Here is an 18,735-nt window from a genome sequence, read left to right as displayed (position 1 = left end):
GCTTTGATCTCCAGTGCTGAACCAAATAAACAAATGAAAAACTAAATGAATGTCTTAGAGGCATCATGTACTAAAAGTAACCACCTGAGCTTTGAAGTTAGACACTGCTTGTGTGATCTGGGCAGATCACTTCATAGTAATTCAAAATGCCCTGTCTTTTGAGCAGTGTTAAGAGTTGCCATGCAGGGTGGGGTGCACTGTGAGTCTTGAAGTCTTAGGGACTGGTAGTTTTCTGTAAACAAGTCCTATGATTTTTATTTCTATCTAAGTCATTTGACACTGTTTGACTCTTGCTTTACCTGTGTTTAGCTTTTTGTTTACCTATGCTTTCTTCCCACATGTATGTGTCTAAGATAAGTTCCACGTGCAATTCTGAAAGCTTGCCCATTGATTTGTTGGCTTCCATTTGTGTTTGAATATGCGGTGTGCTAAGTATACAAAATGGGTGTCATACAGTGCTGTTTTGGCAACTTTTCAGTTTTCTGCCATGATATCGTTTGCCAAGTGTGTTAATAAGATTGGACTTCATGTCCTTACGACACTGACCACTGGCCTTCTCTTTTCTTATAAACCCCTGTCTGCCAAGCCATGAGAACTACTCAGAGAGCGACTGGCCTAGGTTGCCCCTGACAAACTGTACCAGTAGACAGCTGCTTCTCAGGATAGGAACAGTCTTGCGGTATAAGCATTAAATTGCTGACTTAGGATATTATTTAGGTGATAGCTGACTATCACCAGAAGGAGGTGACTCCGAGGAGAGCTCCAATGCCCATGTCTATTGTTAGATCTAGTAACAGGTGGCAACATGATGTACATCACTAGGAACCTGCACACAACATGGAGGGTTTTAAATTCAATTAAAATATATTTAATTGACAGAAAAATTTGTTACAGTCTCTAAGTGTGAAATTATTTTTAAATTTAGCCTTACAGTCACTAAAATATTTTTATTGAAGCCACATCCTTTGTTCCGAGACAATGCTTCTTTTAAAGTGAGAAAAGCACACAATTCACTCAAAATGTAAACTTAGAGTCTCAACATTCTGACGACAGCTATGAATTGCATACTTTAGGGAGGTGGAGAAGAACTGACTGCTGTTTAAGAGCAGCTTTGATGAATGTTAAAATCTAATCCACCAGAAAGCTACTAGACAGCCTGCTCACCTTACTTTGCACTTATTCAAAAGCATTTGTAACACACACCTCAGTCAAAGGTTAGCAGCCTTGATGGGAAGCAATCCAACGGGCTAAGAAAATGATTTTAAAATTTTGATGCAAAATTTGACAAATAAGAATAGGCAAATCAGAGAAAAGGAAAATCCAGCAGTGAGGAGGACGCACATTAAAAGACATCCTGTTTCATCTGGTAGACTGCAAACATTACAATGGAAGCGTGCTCGGTTCTGACAGAATGGCGGAAAGACCCTGTGTACATTGCTGGTAAAACTGCAGACACCTATGCTATTAGAAGAGAAGCTTACACCAGCTAGTTACCTGTGTAGAAGTTCACTGAGATGTATAGACTTTGATCTTCTTAATTTCATTCTATATTTTGTTTTCATTTGATAGTTCTTTGTAGTAAAGTTTTTAAAAATATGCCCTTTGACCTAGAAATTTTTGTTTTACTATGCTGATTAAAATTTAAAGTTAATGTGCAAAGTAATGGATTTTACTATGGCATTTTCACACTTAAATGTTATTATATTTGTGGTTTATCAAGACAGGGTTTCTCTGTGTAAGAGTCCTGGTGTCCTGGAACTCACTCTGTAGACCAGGCTGGCCTCGAACTCAAGAGATTCACCTGCCTCTGCCTTCCCAACTGGGATTAAAGGCATGCTGTTCTTAACCAAGTCTGCCCTTCACTCTTTTTCTCTTTCCTCTCTATGGTTTCTTTCCTCAGTTCCAACAGTCTTCCTTCTGCTTTCGCATCATGCGGATTCCATTATCTTCTCTTCTCCATCCGAACATCTTTTTCTCCCTTTGCATTGTTCTCTTCTTACTTTCTGACCTGAACAACATGCACGAGCATGTGCACACATACACATGCACACGTGCAAGTGTACACACACACTCTTAGATTCTGCATATGACAGAAAATATGCAATATTTGTCTTCTTGAGTGTGGTTTTTTTTCACTTAACACAATCATCTTCCATTCCACTTCCCCATAAATTTCATGATTTCACTTTTTCTTTATGACTGAGAGAATTTTCACTGTGCATATACTATAGTTTTCTTATCCTTTATGTATTGATGGGCATCTAGTCTCATTATATTTTTTAGCTGTTGTGAAGAAAGCAGTGATAACCATGGATGTGCAAGCATTTCTGTGGTACCTTGACTGAATGCCCTTCAGGTGGTATGGCAGGTTTGCATGGTAGCTCTATCTTTAGTGTTTTGGGGGGGCCTCCATGCTGATACCCATAGTAACTGCAAGTTTACAGTTTAAATTGTGTATCTAAAAGGGTTTGCACTTTCACTTTAAATATTTTTCTTTTTCTTAATCTGAAAGTAAGGGTATTAGATCAACCACACAGCTGCTTACTGATTAGTCTCATTGAATGGGAGCTTCTGAATCTGAAAATGTTATACATATAAAGAAATTGATATTTTCCCTTTACTTGAAAAATCTCTGTCTTCAGGTCTTGGCAATAACTCATCTATCATAGAATGATGAAAGTAAAGTGTGTTCACATTATGGCATATTATAGTTTGTTGGCTTCGTGATTTTGAAGTACAAAATACTATGGTTTTCATATGGTCAGTGAGGATACAGAAGAGATGTGGAGAATAGAGAAAGCATGATATTTTCCAGGTGCTTTGGGACAGAGAGGGAAAAGAACAAGGTACAAAGAATAGTAAGATCATAGTACCAAGTAACAATTTTCCTTTGTGTTGTATTCTTGGGACACAATGGTCATTTAAACAGGACAATGTTGAGAGGAGCTGGGGGCTGTGTTCCTGCCACCCAGCTCCTGGCCGCCTGGCTAGCTTATGCCCCCAAATAACAAAACACAAACTGTATTCTTTTAAACACTGCTTGGCCCATTATATCTAGCCTCTTCTTGGCTAATTCTCACGTATTAATTTAGCCCATTTCTAATAATCTGTGTAGCACCCCAAGGTGTGCTTACCGGGAAGATTCTATCCTACGTCCATCCTGGGTTGGAGCTTCATTGCGTCTGCCCTGGGGAGCAGCTGCATGGCATCTAAGCTCACTTCCTCTTCTTCCCAGCATTCTGTTCTGTTTACTCCACCCACCTAAAGGCTGGCCAATCAAATGGGCCAAGGCAGTTTCTTTATTAGCCAATGACCTTCCTCCATCAGGACAACAGTCATTCAAACATTTGTTTAATCCTCTTTATTACTTTCTTTTTCAAGTAGGGGAAATTCAGTTTTTGAGGGGTAAAGACCAGTTTCTGAAAGGGCAATATAAAGCAGCAATTGCACAGCCACAGACAAAGTGTAAATAAACCAAGATTGTCCTAAGGCATATCAAATACTATTTGGTAATCAATTTGTGTTCAGTAGAACTTTACATTGATATATTGTAATATAAAATTGGTAAAAAATTAAAATTGTGCTATAGGAAGTGTTAGAGTGAGTTTTACAGAACAGCCAGTGTGCAAAGCAAACATCCAATCCACAACCCTGGGCTGCTGAAATGCCACAGTGGAAAAGAAGCTCGCACAAAGTCTGCTGACCTGAGCTGACCCCAAGTCCCACATGATGGAAGGAGAGAATCAGTATGATAGCCATGCACACCTCTATAAATAAATAAATGCAATGGTTTAAACTTCAAATAATTTAAATTATGTTAAAATTCACATTTATTCTCTTATGAACATTGTATAAATTACCTTAGTGTGGGGTGTCTACTGAGTAGATTTGCTACTTTGTTTCTTGTCCAGACTCAAATTCCTGGAATAGGCTTTTTTATTGCCAGTTCTTTCATTATGCAAAACTCTTTGAAATTCACTGAACAGAATTAAAAACCATCCATTTACTTACTTGAATTCCAAGAGGTTCATTTCATGCCGATAATCTCCCTGGACCATCTTTAAATTTGAGGTGTGCTCAGAAGTGGATGCCTCTATCTTTCCTAAGAGCTGCATTACCTAAGGGAAGTACAGGATGTCTATGTGTGAGAGCAAAGCCATTAACACACACATACATACTGTTTCTTTCTAAAGAAGCCAGAGTACATCACATTAGAAAATGAGCCTCCTGTCAGAAGAACAAGTGGGCCATCCTACACAAAACCAAATAGGAGTCGAAAAGAAAGTCCCCTTGATACATAATAATCAAAACACTAAACAGACAGAACAAGGGAATAATATTAAAAGCTACAAAGGAAAAAGACTAAGTATATATAAAGGCAGATCTATTAGAATTACATATGGCTTTTCAATGTAGACTCTAAAATCCAGAAGGGCTTGGGTCCTTATGCTGTGGACTTGCGAGACCACAGATTACAGCTTAGACTACAATACCCAACAAACTTTCAATTACTATAAATGGAGAAAATAAGATATTCCATAATAAAGTCAAATTTAAACAATATTTATTTACAAATCCAGTCCTACAGAATGTGCTATAAGGAAAAATCCAAACCAAGTAGATTAACTACAGACACAAAAAAAACCACAGGCAATAGACAATTTCACATCAACAAAACTAAAAGAAGGAACACACACACAAACACAACCACCACCACCATCACTGACAACAACAGCAAAATAACAGGAATCATCAATCATTGTTCATGGATGTCACACAACATCAATGCCCTCATCCTCCCTCACTACAAAGATTAACAAAATGGATTTGAAAACAAGACCCATCCATTTGCTGCACTCAAGAAACACACCTCAATATCAAGGATAAACATTATTACCTTAGGTTAAAGGATTGAAAAAGATATATTCCAAGCAAATGGACACAAGAAGGAAGTTGCTATACACAACAAAATAGACTTCAAACCAAAATTAATCAAAATATATGGGGAACGACACTACATATACATCAAAGGAAACATCCATTTCAATTCTCAATATCTATGCCCAAATACAAAGCCATGTTTGTAAAGGAAACGCTGCACTACTATAGCTTAAACCACCACTGACCCAACACACTGGCAGTGGCGGACTTTCATACCCCCACTCTCACCAATGAACAGGTTTTCCAGACAAAAACTAATCAGAAATGCAGGATCTAACACATATTGTGAACCAAATGAACCTAACAGATATTTACAGAATATTACAGAATATTTCATTCAAATACAAATGAAAATACATTCTTCTTAGCACAGAACTTGCCTCCCAAATCGACCACATTCAAAGAAAGTCTCAATAGACACAAGAAAGCTAAAATAACACCCTGCATCCTCCAGACTACATGGATTAAAGCTGGATATCATCAAGAACAGAAAACTTGCAAATTCATAGAAACTGGACAACTCACTACTGAATGATAAATGGGTCAAGACAGAAGTAAAGAAATTAAAGACTTTTCAGAATTCAATGAAAATGAATAGAAAACATACCCAAACATATGGGGCATAAAAAAAGCCTTGCTAAGAGAGAAGTTCTTAGCACTAAGTGCCTACATAGGAAAATTGGAGAGCTCAGACGAGCAACTCAACAGCAGACCTGAAAACTCTAAAATAAAAAGAAATAACTACACACAAGAGTATTGAATGGAATGCAATTATCAAGTTGAGAACTGAAATCAGTAAAATAGAAACAGAGATAATAGTACAAAGAATCAATGAAACAAAGAGTTGGTTCTTTGGGAAAATCAACAACACAGACAACCCTTATCAAAATTAACTGGAAGACACAAAGAGAATATCCAAATTAATAAAATCAGAAATGAAAAGGGCATTATAGCAACAGACCCCAAGGAAATCCAGGGAATCATAAGGACATACTTTAAAACCTGCATTTCAACAAATTGGAAATTCAAAAGAAATGAATAATTTTCTCATTAGGTATCATTTACCAAAGTTAAATCCAGATCACATAAACAATTTAAATAGACCTACTATCCCTAGTGAAACAGAAGTGGTTGTTAAAAAAGCTTCCAACCTCAAAAGGCTTAGGGCTAGATGGTCTTAAGACAAGGTTGCCCATTATCTCCATGTCTTTTCAATATTGTACTTGAAGTTTTAGCTAGAGCAATGAGACAACTGACGTTCAAAGGGATACAAATTGGAAAGAAGTCAAAGTATCATTATTTGCAGATGACATGATAATATACATACATATATATACATAAGTATACCCAAAAATTTTATCAGGGAACGTCTACAGCTGATAGACACCTTCAGTGAAGTGGCGGGATACAAGATTAACTCATAAAATCGGTAGCCCTCCTATATACAAATGACCATGGGACCCAGAGAGGTTAGATAAAGAGGAGAGGTATGGGGGGTATGAATCTCTCTGGGAAGATTCTTGGTTGGACTGGGGGCAGGTGGGGATGGGAGAAGGAGGGATCAGGTGGGGAGGGATGGAGGGTTAGAGTGCAGGGAGAGACAGCTAGAATTAGGGGACATTACCTATTACAACGTAAACTTCCTGGAATCTATGAACGTGACCCTAGAGAGGACTCTTAGTAATAGAAGATGTGGAGTGTGAACTGGCCATCCTTTGTAATCAGACAAGGCTTCCCGTTACATTTGGTCTAATTTTTAACTGAAATGGTCACCTTGAGATCCCTTAACAACCCAGGCTTATGCTATGATGCAAGGTCTCTGTCTGAAAACTGACAACAGGGTCCAATTGCTGATGATCATTTCCACACAGCTCTCTGAAAGTAGAGAGGTAGAGCTGGTGGGGGCATGAAACCTCTACCTCTGGTCTGCATTTTACTCTGTGTGGAGTAAAGATAATCTGCAGGCTCTGGAAGAGAGGCCAGACACCAACACTTCCACAAAACCCTCCACCCTCAACCTGTCCTGTTTGCATGCTGGGCCAATGGTGGTGCAGGACTTCTGAGGGTGACAACCAATGTTTGATCTAACTCGAGGCCCACACCATCAGAGGAAGTCCATGTCCCTACACTGTTGGCTGAGATGATCAGGCCTCACAGAATATTCCAGTCAGGACTTGACCATAATTCAAAATTTTCTTTAGGTTCTCCTAAGATTATCAGTGCCTCCAATCTAAGTATCCTAGAAAACTATACCCACATTCCCAAAAAAATGGATTATGGATGTTTGTCTTTGTTTAGAATATTGGTTACAAGTTGTTAAGGATAATGGCCAGGAAAAATAGCTAAACAAAGGGGATCAGATGCAGAGTTCTTGTTTTGAAAAAAACAAAAGTACTGTAGGACAATGGTCTTGTACCCTGTAAAGATTTGTCATTGTATTAGTTCAGTAAAATGCTGGTTGGCCAATAGCCAGGCAGGAAGTATAAGTGGGGTGACCAGAACAGGAGAATTCTGGGAAGAGGAAAGGCTCAGTCTGCAGTTGTCTCCCAGATGCAGATGATGCAACATGAGAATGCCTCACTGATAAAAGGTATCAAGATCAAGCCACATGACTAACACAGACAAGAATTATGGATTAATTTAATATGTAAGAGTTAATAATGAGATAATAGGGCAACCATTTTATAATTAATGTAGACCTCTGTATGTTTCTTTGGGACTGAATAACTATGGGACCAGGCAGGTGAGAAATTTCTATCAACACATCAAGAGGAAATCTCAATATTGGACATCTATGTCCCAAATACAAGGGCACCCTCATATGTAAAAGAACATTACTAAAGCTTAAATCATTCTTTAAACCCCACACACTAACAGTGGGAGACCTCAACAACCCTCTCTCAGCACTGGGCATATCTGCCAGACAGAAATTTAACAGAGAAATAAGGGAACTATCAGATGTTATAACTCACATGGACTTAATAGACATCTGTAGAACATTCCATTCAAACATAAAAGAATATACCTTCTTCTCAGCACCTCATGGAACCTTCTCAAAAATTGACCACATACCAGGTAACAAAACAAACATCAACAGATACAAAAAAGTGGGGGGGATAACCCCATGTATTATATCAGATCACCATGGCTTAAACTTAGAATTCAACACCAACCTTAGTTCCAGAAAACCCACAAACACATGGAAATTAAACAATGCTCACCTGAAGCATCAATGGGCCAAGGAAGAGATAAAAGAAGAAATTAAAACATCCTAAATTTTAATGAAAATGACCATACAACATACCCCAATTTATGGGACAAAATGAAAGCAGTGTTGAGCAGGAAGTTCATAGCACTAAATGCCTACATACAGAAACTGAAAAAAACCCATACTAGTGAGTTAACAAAACATTTTAAAACTTTAGAACAAAAAGAAGCAAACTCACCCAAGAGGATTAGAGACTGAAATCAACAAAATAGAAACAAAGAAAACAATACAAAGAATCAATGAAACATAGAATTGGTTCTTTGAGAAAATCAACAAAATAGACAAACCTTTATCCAAACTAATCAAAAGGCAAAGAGAGAGTTTCCAAATTGACAAAATCAGAAATGAAAAGAGGGACATAACAACAGATTTGGAGGAAATTGAGAATCATCAGGTCACACTTCAAAGACCTGTACTCCACAAAAATGGAAAACTTAAAGGAAATGGACAATTTTCTGGATAAATATCACTTACCAAAATTAAATCAAGACTAGATAATTAAATTAAACAGACCTATAATTACTAAAGAAAAAAAAAACGGTCACAAAAGTCTTCCAAACAAAAAAATCTCAGGACCAGATGGTTTCAGCACAGTATTTTACAAGATTTTCAAAGAAGAAATAATACCAATACTCCTCAAATTGTGCTACACAATAGAAAAGAAGGAACATTGCCAAATCTTTGTAGATTTATGAGACTACAATTACCCCGACAACCAAACCGTGCAAAAACATTACTAAGAAAGAGGATTACAGACCAATCTCTCTCATGAACATTGATGCAAAGTACTCAATAAAATACTGGCAAGCCAAATCCAAGAACACATCAGAAAAATCATCCACCATGACCAAGTAGATTTCATCCCAGAGTTGCTGGGATGGTTCAACATGTGAAAATCTGTCAATGTAACCCAACATACAAACAAACTGAAAAAAAAAAAAAAACCCCACATGATCATCTCATTAGACACTGAAAAAGCCTTCAATAAAATACAAAATCCCTTCATGATAAAAGTCTTGGAAAGAGCAGAATTTCTTTGAAAATTAGAAAACAACCTATCTCATGGCCCAGCAATATCACTTTTGGGTATATACCCAAAGGATGTGCAATCATACCACAAGGACATGTGCTCATCTGTGTTCATAGTAGCATTATTTGTCATAGCCAGAACCTGAAAACAACCTAAATGCCCCTCGACTGAAGAATGGATAAGGAAAATGTGATACATTTACACAATGGAGTATTACACAGCAGAAAAAATGACATCTTGAAATTTGTGGGCAAATGGTTGAATCTAGAAAACATCAGATTGAGCGAGGTAACCCAGGCTCAGAAAGAGAAATATAATATTTACTCACTCATAAGTGGCTTTTAGACATAAAGCAAAGAAAAACCAGCTTACAATTCACAATCCCAGAGAACCTAGACAACAAAGATGACCCTAAGAGGGACATACATAAATCTAATGTACATGAGAAGTAGAAAAAGACAAAAATCTCCTGAGTAAATTTGGAGCATGGAGATCATTGGAGAGGGTAGACGGGGAGTGAGGAGAAAGGGAGCAGAGCTGAGAAAAATATATGGTTCAATAAAAACAATTTAAAATAATAGTTTCAATGTGAACTCCTTTTGTGTGTAATCCTGAGCTCCACTGTGTTGAAGGCATCCAGGAAGTGAGGAAATGCAGCCATGATGGAAACATCCTCATCCTCACAGTGGTAGCTTCCTGAGACACAGGGGCACTTATTTGTTGGTTCATCTGATTGAACTCATAATGTATGTGAATGAGCTTCAGATTAAATTCTCTCGAAGTAAAGGGTTATCTTTTCTGACCAGACCCTTTGATGAGCTCTCTGTCAACTTATTGCTAGTAGAAACTTACAAAGTAATTACAAAGTGCTAGTTACAAAGTAGTCACCTACAAAGCCCACTTCTTTCCATTACCTTCATATCCAAGTTCTTGGAAAGCGTTTCTAGGGCAGAAAAGAGGTCTTGGAATGATTTCTCAACTTGTCGGCACTCGTGCCTGATCAACTGGATGTCTCCGGAAAGCTTCACAATGCTTGAATCACATCTAGTGCCAAGATGGATATCTGTGTGAGATCAGCAAGCTCACGTGATCGTAAACTGTAAGCAGGGTCTGTGCATTCACGCAGCACCCACATTTCCCCATGCTGGCAGATGTGGGGGCATGCAGAGACTGAGAAGCTAGTGTGGTCACACTGGCCCAGGCACACACTGAGGTGCTGTGGGAGCACTCCAGTGAGTGGAGAAAATGTTACATTTCAGGTGTAGGGATTTTTCTTTTTCTTTTCTTTTTTTAAGACAAGGTCTCACTGTGTACGTCTGGATGGCTTAGAACTTGCTTTGTAAACCAGGATGGCCTTGAAATTAGAGAGATATAGCTGCTTTCCCTTCCCAGTGCTGGAATTAAAAGCATGCACCAAAATGCCTGACTAAAACTGAGTGTTTTTCTTTGTTCATATTTTTATTTATTTATTTTTTTTTTAGTGGTTGGGTAATATACTCAGTTACCTTGGGTTAGGAAATTCTAATTTTACCTCTTAAAGATCACATTCTGAAGCTACTTTTCTCTCCCAGCCTCAAATGCAAAATTTTCTTTGGGTAGAAAAAAATGTCTCAATCAAACAAAAATGGTCTATTTTATCTTTAAAAAACAATATCCAATTCTCTTTGCTTCTAATAAAACTTCTTTCTTTACTCTTTCCCCATGGCTTGCTGTGTGTAGCTGGATGGCTGGCTCCTCTCCTCTACTTGTTTTCTTCCTTCTCCTCGTTCACTTAGTCACCTTCTATTTATACTCTCTGCTGCCAGCCCCACTGTCCTTTCTCTTGCCTTGCTATTGGCCGTCCATCTCTTCATTAGGACTGTCTGGTGTTTTAGACAGGCACAGTAACACAGAGTTAAGCAAATGCAATGTAAACAAAAGTCACACAATTGAAAAAAATATTTCTCAACATACTATGCATCCATGTCTTGGTCAAAACTGATGTACACATTTGTGCATAGGAACTATAATTTTTGGAATAGCAGCTCTGCTGCTAATCTGTTAGAATATCCTTTTGTGAATCCATGTTGAATCCCCAAGACTAGTCAGGAACTGCTGCCAGTTGCTTTACCTCCTATCCACTTCTGCCACTCTCTCCTTTTTCTCTACCCTCTGGTGAGCACAATGGAGGTTGCTGACTAAGAATCTGGTGTCAAATTGACCAGGTTGAGTCCTAGCTCTGCTACCTTTTAGATTTGTGATCTGGGATGAGTTTCTTAATGCTTGAATTTTGATTTTCTACATTGAAAAAGAAGGAGTTCAGGGGTCAATGATAATAAAGTCATTGTATACACAGGTGCACAGCTTTTCCATCACACTACTCCACTGGCAAATGTGTGCACATGCCTTTGGAAATGCTGCCTGCTCAACCTTCAGGACTCTTAAGTGGTTCTCCTAATAGCATTACTTCCCAAAGTCAAGGCCAGGAGTGGGCGATGGGTACGGATTATTTAGCCAGTACTTGGCACTGTGGAAGCATGAACATGAAGTTGGCAGTTCTATTTACTTATCTGCGAGTTGCCCCTGATTATTCTTTCCCCCGAAACTTAAGCCCATGTATTCAAGTCCAGGATTGATCAGTAGTGTTTAGAGCTGCACTCTTTATTCCCAAGAGCCGTTCTTTGTGTCTATCCTTTCCTAGGATGAATTTGCTTCTGATAAAACATGCCCATTATAAACCATGTTTTCTGAGGCAGATTGATTTTGTAGATGTACTGCCCACAGATATGAGGGTTGACCGTGTACTTCTTTACTACAGGGAGTATTTATTTCTAAAATAAATTGTTTCAAAAGCCACAGTAGGCAGGAATTTCTGGCTGTTTACATCTGCCACCTCAGCTATTGCCCACATGCCCCCCAAACTTTGATGAAATAAATGTACATATCTGCTCCTTCAGCATTTTTATAAATATTTTGTTCTATTTAAATGTCAAATTGTATGATACTTGAATTGCATTCTATAACTGAAAATTTATAGTTACTGGATTTTCATTCTACATTCCTTAACAGACATTTTATGCTTCCATCTCCCGATTCTTCTTTTAATTTTAATTTTAATTTATTTCTTGGTTGTCCAGATTTTGCTTTTCTGATTTTAATAGAAGAGCTTAGGAATATTCAAACACTTAAGTATTTAAAGAAGGCTGACTGGTCCCGCATTTGTGGAAGAATGACTTAAGACAATATTTTTCTTTCATTTACGATCTGTCTAGAAGGGCTCAGGTGCAATTCATTCTTCTGATGGCGCCTGTCTCCCTGCCACCCATGGGAAGGTCTGCAGTCTTCTGGGGACACTCTTGACCCTGTGGAAAGGTGACTTGGCTAAGATAGTCTTCCTTTCATTCAAATATGATAGGTATTGCTCTATTCTTTTCAGGAACTTTCCACATTCATGTAACTTTTAAAAGTACTTTGTTATAATTTAAATTTTGTTTTTGATCTCTCTATGGGTTTGAATTATTAAGCCAAACTTTACCATAGAGTAAATAACTAATAAAAATTACAGCTAAATAGGGTGAACACTAGCTGTTTCAGGCATCTCATGGATGTTAGCGAGGTATCTCCCACAGGTGAGGGTGACCACTGTACATTGAGACTGGCCTTGCCTCTCCTTGCCCATCTGAGTTCAGCTAAAGACAAAGCTGGATATCTTTAGAGAGTTTTATGGTATCACCTTTGATTTTGATGTAGAGATTTGAGTAAAGCAATTAAACTTCCAAAGGCCATTTCCACATACTCTTCTGATTTGCTACTCCAAGACTTTTTGATATGCCTGATGCTAATGGTTTCATCTTTCAAAGAGAAAGTACTTCATTGTAGATTTGATGCTGCCTTAGACAGGACCAGCATATCAGTTCATGGAGCTTTCATTTGCTCCTAGTTTCTTCGAAACTGGGAGACTTTTAGTTTGAACTCTTGCTTTCCATTTCTGAGTAATTCCCCTCATGAAGTTTATTCTCCAACCTTTTATCTATCATCTATCTATCTATCTATCTATCTATCTATCTATCTATCTATCTATCTATCTCTATCGTCTCTATCTAGCAGGAAATTCGTCAGTTTGGATAAACTCACTAACCAATACCTTTGACAAACACCACATTATATTAAAGGTGGGATGGTGTGGGAGGTCCTTCTGTCTGTGTGTTGCCTTTTGCTTTTCTTGGTTAATGAATAAAGAAACTGCACTGGCCTGTTGATAGGGCAGAACTTAGGTAGGCGGGGAAGACAGAACTGAATACTGGAAAGAAGAAGGCAGAGTCAGAGAGATACCATGGAGCCTCTGGAGACAGACACTGGGAATTTTACTCGATAAGCCACAGATTAATAAAAATGGGTTAAACTAAATATGTAAGAGTTAACCAATAAGAAGGTAGAGCTAATGGGCCAAGCAGTGATTTAACTAATATAGTGTTTATTTTGGTTCTGAGCTACCGGGCTGAACAAGTAGCCTCCCTCCTACAGATTGGAACCAACATGATGTACTAAATCCATGTAAAACCTGAGAGGGGTTAAAAAGGAATTCTAGACACAAAAATCAAAGTTTAGCCAATTTTTTTCAGCTGGTGGCTTGTCATAGCTCCATTAAGAAAGGTTTTCCTGATTCAGCCATTTAAAAAAGCCATGTGGTTTTAAAATGTGGCTTCCTGGGCATGCTGCCAGTGTGAACTCTGCCTCTGGAGCATATGAATGACATTTGTGGGCTCAGGTGTTTGTGTGCCCACTTGGGGTCAGGAGGAAAGTAGCTGAGACCATGCCCACAGCTGAGTTCTCCCTGCCTGGGCAGGCGGTGGGATCAGTCTACTAGGTGTGCCCAAGCAGGAAAGCATGGCAGATTCCTGCTGCCATGCACAGAGGTATTTCTAGGCCACACAGTGTGCTGCATGGCAGATTTAGCTATTACCCAGAGACAGCAGTAGTGATGCTTTCGCCATAGTAAAAAGTGGAGAGAGGTGGAGCCAGCATCCAGAGCAGCTGCAACCAAGCTGCTTACCATTTTCAAAGTTCTTCAAGACAGTAGAGAATTACAGATAACACAGCAAGGACAGATTCAGACATAAAAGAACTCAAAATGGTTCACAGTGTTGGATAAATGTATGTAGGCTTGGGACAGAGAAGAAAAAGAGTATAAAGAGTTATAAAAAGAAGTAAATGGTTTTAAAAAAAAGGGTAAAGAGACAGAGTACAGATAGTCATAGATTAAAAGGAGTAAAGAAAAATCAGCCAGTAAAAATGGAAAATTCACAGAGAGTATGGATTATGTATATTATTGTGTTTTCTTTGAACTTTTGACTGTGAAGGAGCTAAGTACAGAGAGACATTTCATTTAGCTGTAGCTAAACCAACATATATCTTCTAAAAGTATTATGACTTCCAAATTTGAGTCTAAGAATACGTTGCTTTGGAAAAGAGGTTCTTCTTTTGTTTCTACAAAGATGAGAACCTGTGGATTGCTTCCAGACCAATATGACCCCTGAAAGGTCGCTGTGAATACCCCAAAAGTATCCTCAAAAAATTACTTCACCCAATAAACAGCAGGAAGAAGTTTGGAGAGAAAAAAACTACACCCATATTCCCAAATATCGTCTATAAATGTTTATTTACATTTAAAGGGGGATATGCAATACAAATGAATTTGTTTTGTATGAATTTTGCTTAGAAATTTAAGGTCAATTTTGTTGTATGCATATTTCTGCTCTTGATTAAGGTATTATGATTGTGTAGTTCATTTAAAAATGTAATATAAAATTAAAATATAGGTTAGTAGATCATCATCTATAATAGTCAAGCTTGTAGTCATGTTAGTTATATTTTCTAGATGTTTAGAGATATATTTCAGTTAGATAGGCTATTCTTCAAATTTTTCAGAGACCTTCAGAATATGATATTTAAAATGTTTAAGAACTTAGGACTTTTCCTGACAGTGAGACACATCTGCAGCACAAAGCTACTTCAAGAGGAAGATGGGCATTGAAGAGGCTCCTTATGGAGTTGGTTAGTTATTTGAGTAAGAAACTGCTCCTGCCTGGACTGCTTAACTGGACACGCAGGACCTGCAGAGAAATGACTGCTGAACTTGCCTAAACGTGAGATGATCCTTCGGGGTTCCAGCTTCATGAAAGAGTCTGCAAGACATTCTGCAGGATACAGAAGAAAGTAACTGGCAAACTGCTAATATAGGCAGAACTGTCTTTGAAACTGCCTGCTTCATGGAAAAGTCTGCTGGATATTATGGGCCTGTAGATTGAAGATGAATGCCCCAATGATACAAAAGAACTCTGTGTGACTGTGCAGGCAGTGAGATGTCTCTGTCAATTCTAGAGTTTAGAAGTTGCTTGGTTGCACTTCCTGCTTACTCAAGTAATATTATTTCCCTTCTCGGATCTTCGATATGGTTGAAGACTAGAGAGTTTTAGTTACTTTCCTTTTATGACTTGGTCAAGTTATTTATTATATAAGACTTAAACTCATTAGGATAGGATAATTATTGAATATATTTATTCTTATTGTATATAATTTTGTATTAGGCTTAGAACTCTCTTAGTTAAACAAAATGAGGTGCTGTAGGAAACCCTTAGTAGCCCTTAAGTCACCTGCCCACTGGGGCGTGGCATCTTATACTATTTATGCTGATTTAAAACATGTGTCCAACCTCTTTTCTGGCTGTGTGATTTGGTTGCTTTTCTTCGTTCCAACAGAGGATATTGATTTGTGAGTCTACTTCTAAATAGATAACCATCTATTATTCTCAATTCTGAGCTAGTGTGGGATTTCTTTTAAGCATCCTTCTTCAGTGGAAACGTTGTTCTCCTTTTAAATTTTCCATTAGCACTGAGCTATTGATGGAGACATGAGCAAAATTTCTTTAATCTGTCTTCTCTCAACTTTCATTCTCAAAATATGTGATTATTGCTTTTAATCGTCAATCAATATGATTTATCATGTTTTGAAATCCAAGTTTGCCCTGTAGTTCTAAAGAGCCAAACATGACCACCCACAGGTGCTGCTACAAGTCATATGTCCTGTGCACACTCACCCTTCTCTGTGAGCCCTGTGTACACTCACCCTTCTCTGTGAACTCTGTGCACACTCATTCTTCTCCATGAGCCCTGTGCATGCTCCTCTTCTCTGTGAGCCCTGTGTACACTCACCCTTCTCCATGAGCCCTGTGCACACTCCCCTACTCTGTTTTGCTCTCAAGATTAATCTATCAGGGAAGAGAACATCAGAGGAGGCTATACAACAAAAACAGAAGCATTGAGCTTTTAAACTACCAATACACTGTGGTGGAGAAGGGAAAATTCAAGGGATTAGAATGGTAATTAAGTATCAAATATTAAAATTAAATATTAAGGCTGATTTACTATTATGAAATAGTAAAGTGTTTGCTAAGAATTATGTTAAAATAATTAACAACTTTGCCTATGCCAAAATACTAATTGGAATTAAAATCAGTGCTTATGGAAAGACAATAATCAAGATGATCTAGCTCATCATTAGTCATGCTTCTGGCAAAAACACAGAAAAGAAGCAGGAGAGGGAGAGTAAATTTATGTCTGATGGCTTCTAGCCAGAGTTTTTCTCAGATATCCAAATAGATTTCAGAAATTTTCCATAAAAATTAGACATTCAAGAAAAAATATGACCTTGCCCTGAAGTTACTAAAGATTGAGAATGGAAGTTTCCGAAAATGTTGGCAGCAATAGGTTTGGCTGTAAGTTCCTGTATGTGCAGGTCCTTGGGGGGGGGGGGGGCGGGTAACGGATCAGTGATTTCAGCCAGCCTGGGACACACAGCAAGACTGTCTAGGGAGAGAGAAGTGTGGGGGCAGAAAGAAAGGAAGCAGTGGGTAGTAGAGCATGTGTTGAGCCTGTGGGAAATCCCTGGGGTTTGATCCCCTGCACCAAAATAAATAAATAAATAAATAAATAAATAAATAAATAAATAAATTTAAAATAAAATTAAATTTGAGCAAAGCAAAAAGAATGTCATATCTTCTTGATGTTATTCTACTGGACTCTGTTACTTTTTAAAAATTCTGTGTGCATGTGTGTGTGCGTGTGTGTGCATGTGTTCACGTGTGTGCATGCATGTGTGTTCGCATATGGAGATTTAGAAGTCAGTTCTCCCCTTGCACTCTGGGTTTTAGCACTTGAACTCAGGTCTCTAGGCTTTCACTGAAGACACCCGTACCCATTGAATCATCTCTTAACCCTTGGTTACTTTGAATCCATTTGTTCTTTGACTTATATGCAAACCAGATTTATAAGAACAAAATAACAGACTTTTATCTGGTGTTATTATTTCAACACAAAACTGAACCAAGTCATATTTTATTCAAAGGGAAGTGTTTGCTGCTTATGTTTTTCAAAAAAAAATATTTAAGTAGGGCCTTAAATTCACTGGTGATTATCTTATTAATTCCATGTATAACTCATCCAAATCTAAAAGTTCTTTCATATCAGATGTTGTGTAATAAATATATAGAAGGAAATGTAAATATTGTATTCCTTTACTTGTATATACTATACAATATCTGCAGTTCCTGGTTGTCAGTTAATTTTTCTTTGATGACTTTCTAACCAGAGTCTTATTTCCAGGACAATTCTGAATTTTCAGAGGGATGCAGTGACACTTCTGAACTGCAGAGTCTGTGCGAGTGCCACACACTTATCTGTGCTGGAGGACAGCAAATGTCCGGGGCTCCGCACCTATCCCTACCCTTCCACTGCCCTTTGGAGCGCCTGTGTATCCTGGTTAAGATCCCACAGACTTCCCAGCCGTGACAATGTTTGAGACCTTCTGCTTTTTTGTCCCAACTGCCTCTGCTGAATAACGGGGAACAGGTATTCAATCAAACCCCAGACAAAAAAATTGTTTATTTTTCCTAAAAATTTTGAGATGTATTTCTCTGTCCTAATTAATGTTGATTCACGGAGTCATCTCATAGAGTCTGTTTTCCTGTGTCTGTCCTCTGCGCTGGATATTCAAGGCTAGTGACTGAGGTCAGGCCCTACCACTTCTACCCTGCATTGCTGAACAGATCCTGCGCCCTCTTTCTGTTTGTTCCACCAATTTAGGTATTATTAGAACACCCCAACATACACCACCCCCTTTTCCAAAAGTCCTCGATTTCTATTTACAACCCACATGGAGTTCAAACCCTTTACTTCAGCCCACAAAGCCCCTTGCTTTTCAACTTTGGTTGTTTCATTAGTATTATCTCCCATCTTTTAAGAGATGCATACTTCAGAATATCATAACCAGAATATTCTCCTCCCGGGCAGGCCTTGGATTATGCCTCAGTGGACCTCCCTTTCTTCTTTTCCACACATTTTCCCTTCTGTGTGAAATGTCTTTCCCATCTTTCTTAGTTCATAATTGCAGGTCTTTCAAAACTCATCCTTAGTATTACATCCTTGGAGCAGCCCCTTCTGCCCAGTGTGGTTTCAACATG

The 18,735-nt window shown here is 38.2% G+C and overlaps 1 protein-coding gene across 1 annotated transcript in view; it reads right to left on the bottom strand.

The window, feature by feature from the left end:
• Nucleotides 1-18,735, bottom strand: part of Fam81b (family with sequence similarity 81 member B) — a 72,288-nt gene that overhangs the window by 23,151 nt on the left and 30,402 nt on the right. The window contains exons 5-6 of the mRNA XM_057789517.1: nt 10,154-10,283; nt 4,012-4,118 (exon numbers count right to left, since the gene is read on the bottom strand). Coding sequence (XP_057645500.1) covers nt 4,012-4,118; nt 10,154-10,283 — 237 coding nt within the window. The remainder of the gene's footprint in view (nt 1-4,011; nt 4,119-10,153; nt 10,284-18,735) is intronic.

Source organism: Chionomys nivalis, chromosome 15 (assembly GCF_950005125.1).
Source record: "Chionomys nivalis chromosome 15, mChiNiv1.1, whole genome shotgun sequence".
NCBI classification, from domain to species: Eukaryota; Metazoa; Chordata; class Mammalia; order Rodentia; family Cricetidae; genus Chionomys; species Chionomys nivalis.
The sequence above is the reverse complement of the archived record's forward strand: the minus strand, read 5'-3'. Positions and strand labels throughout refer to the sequence as shown.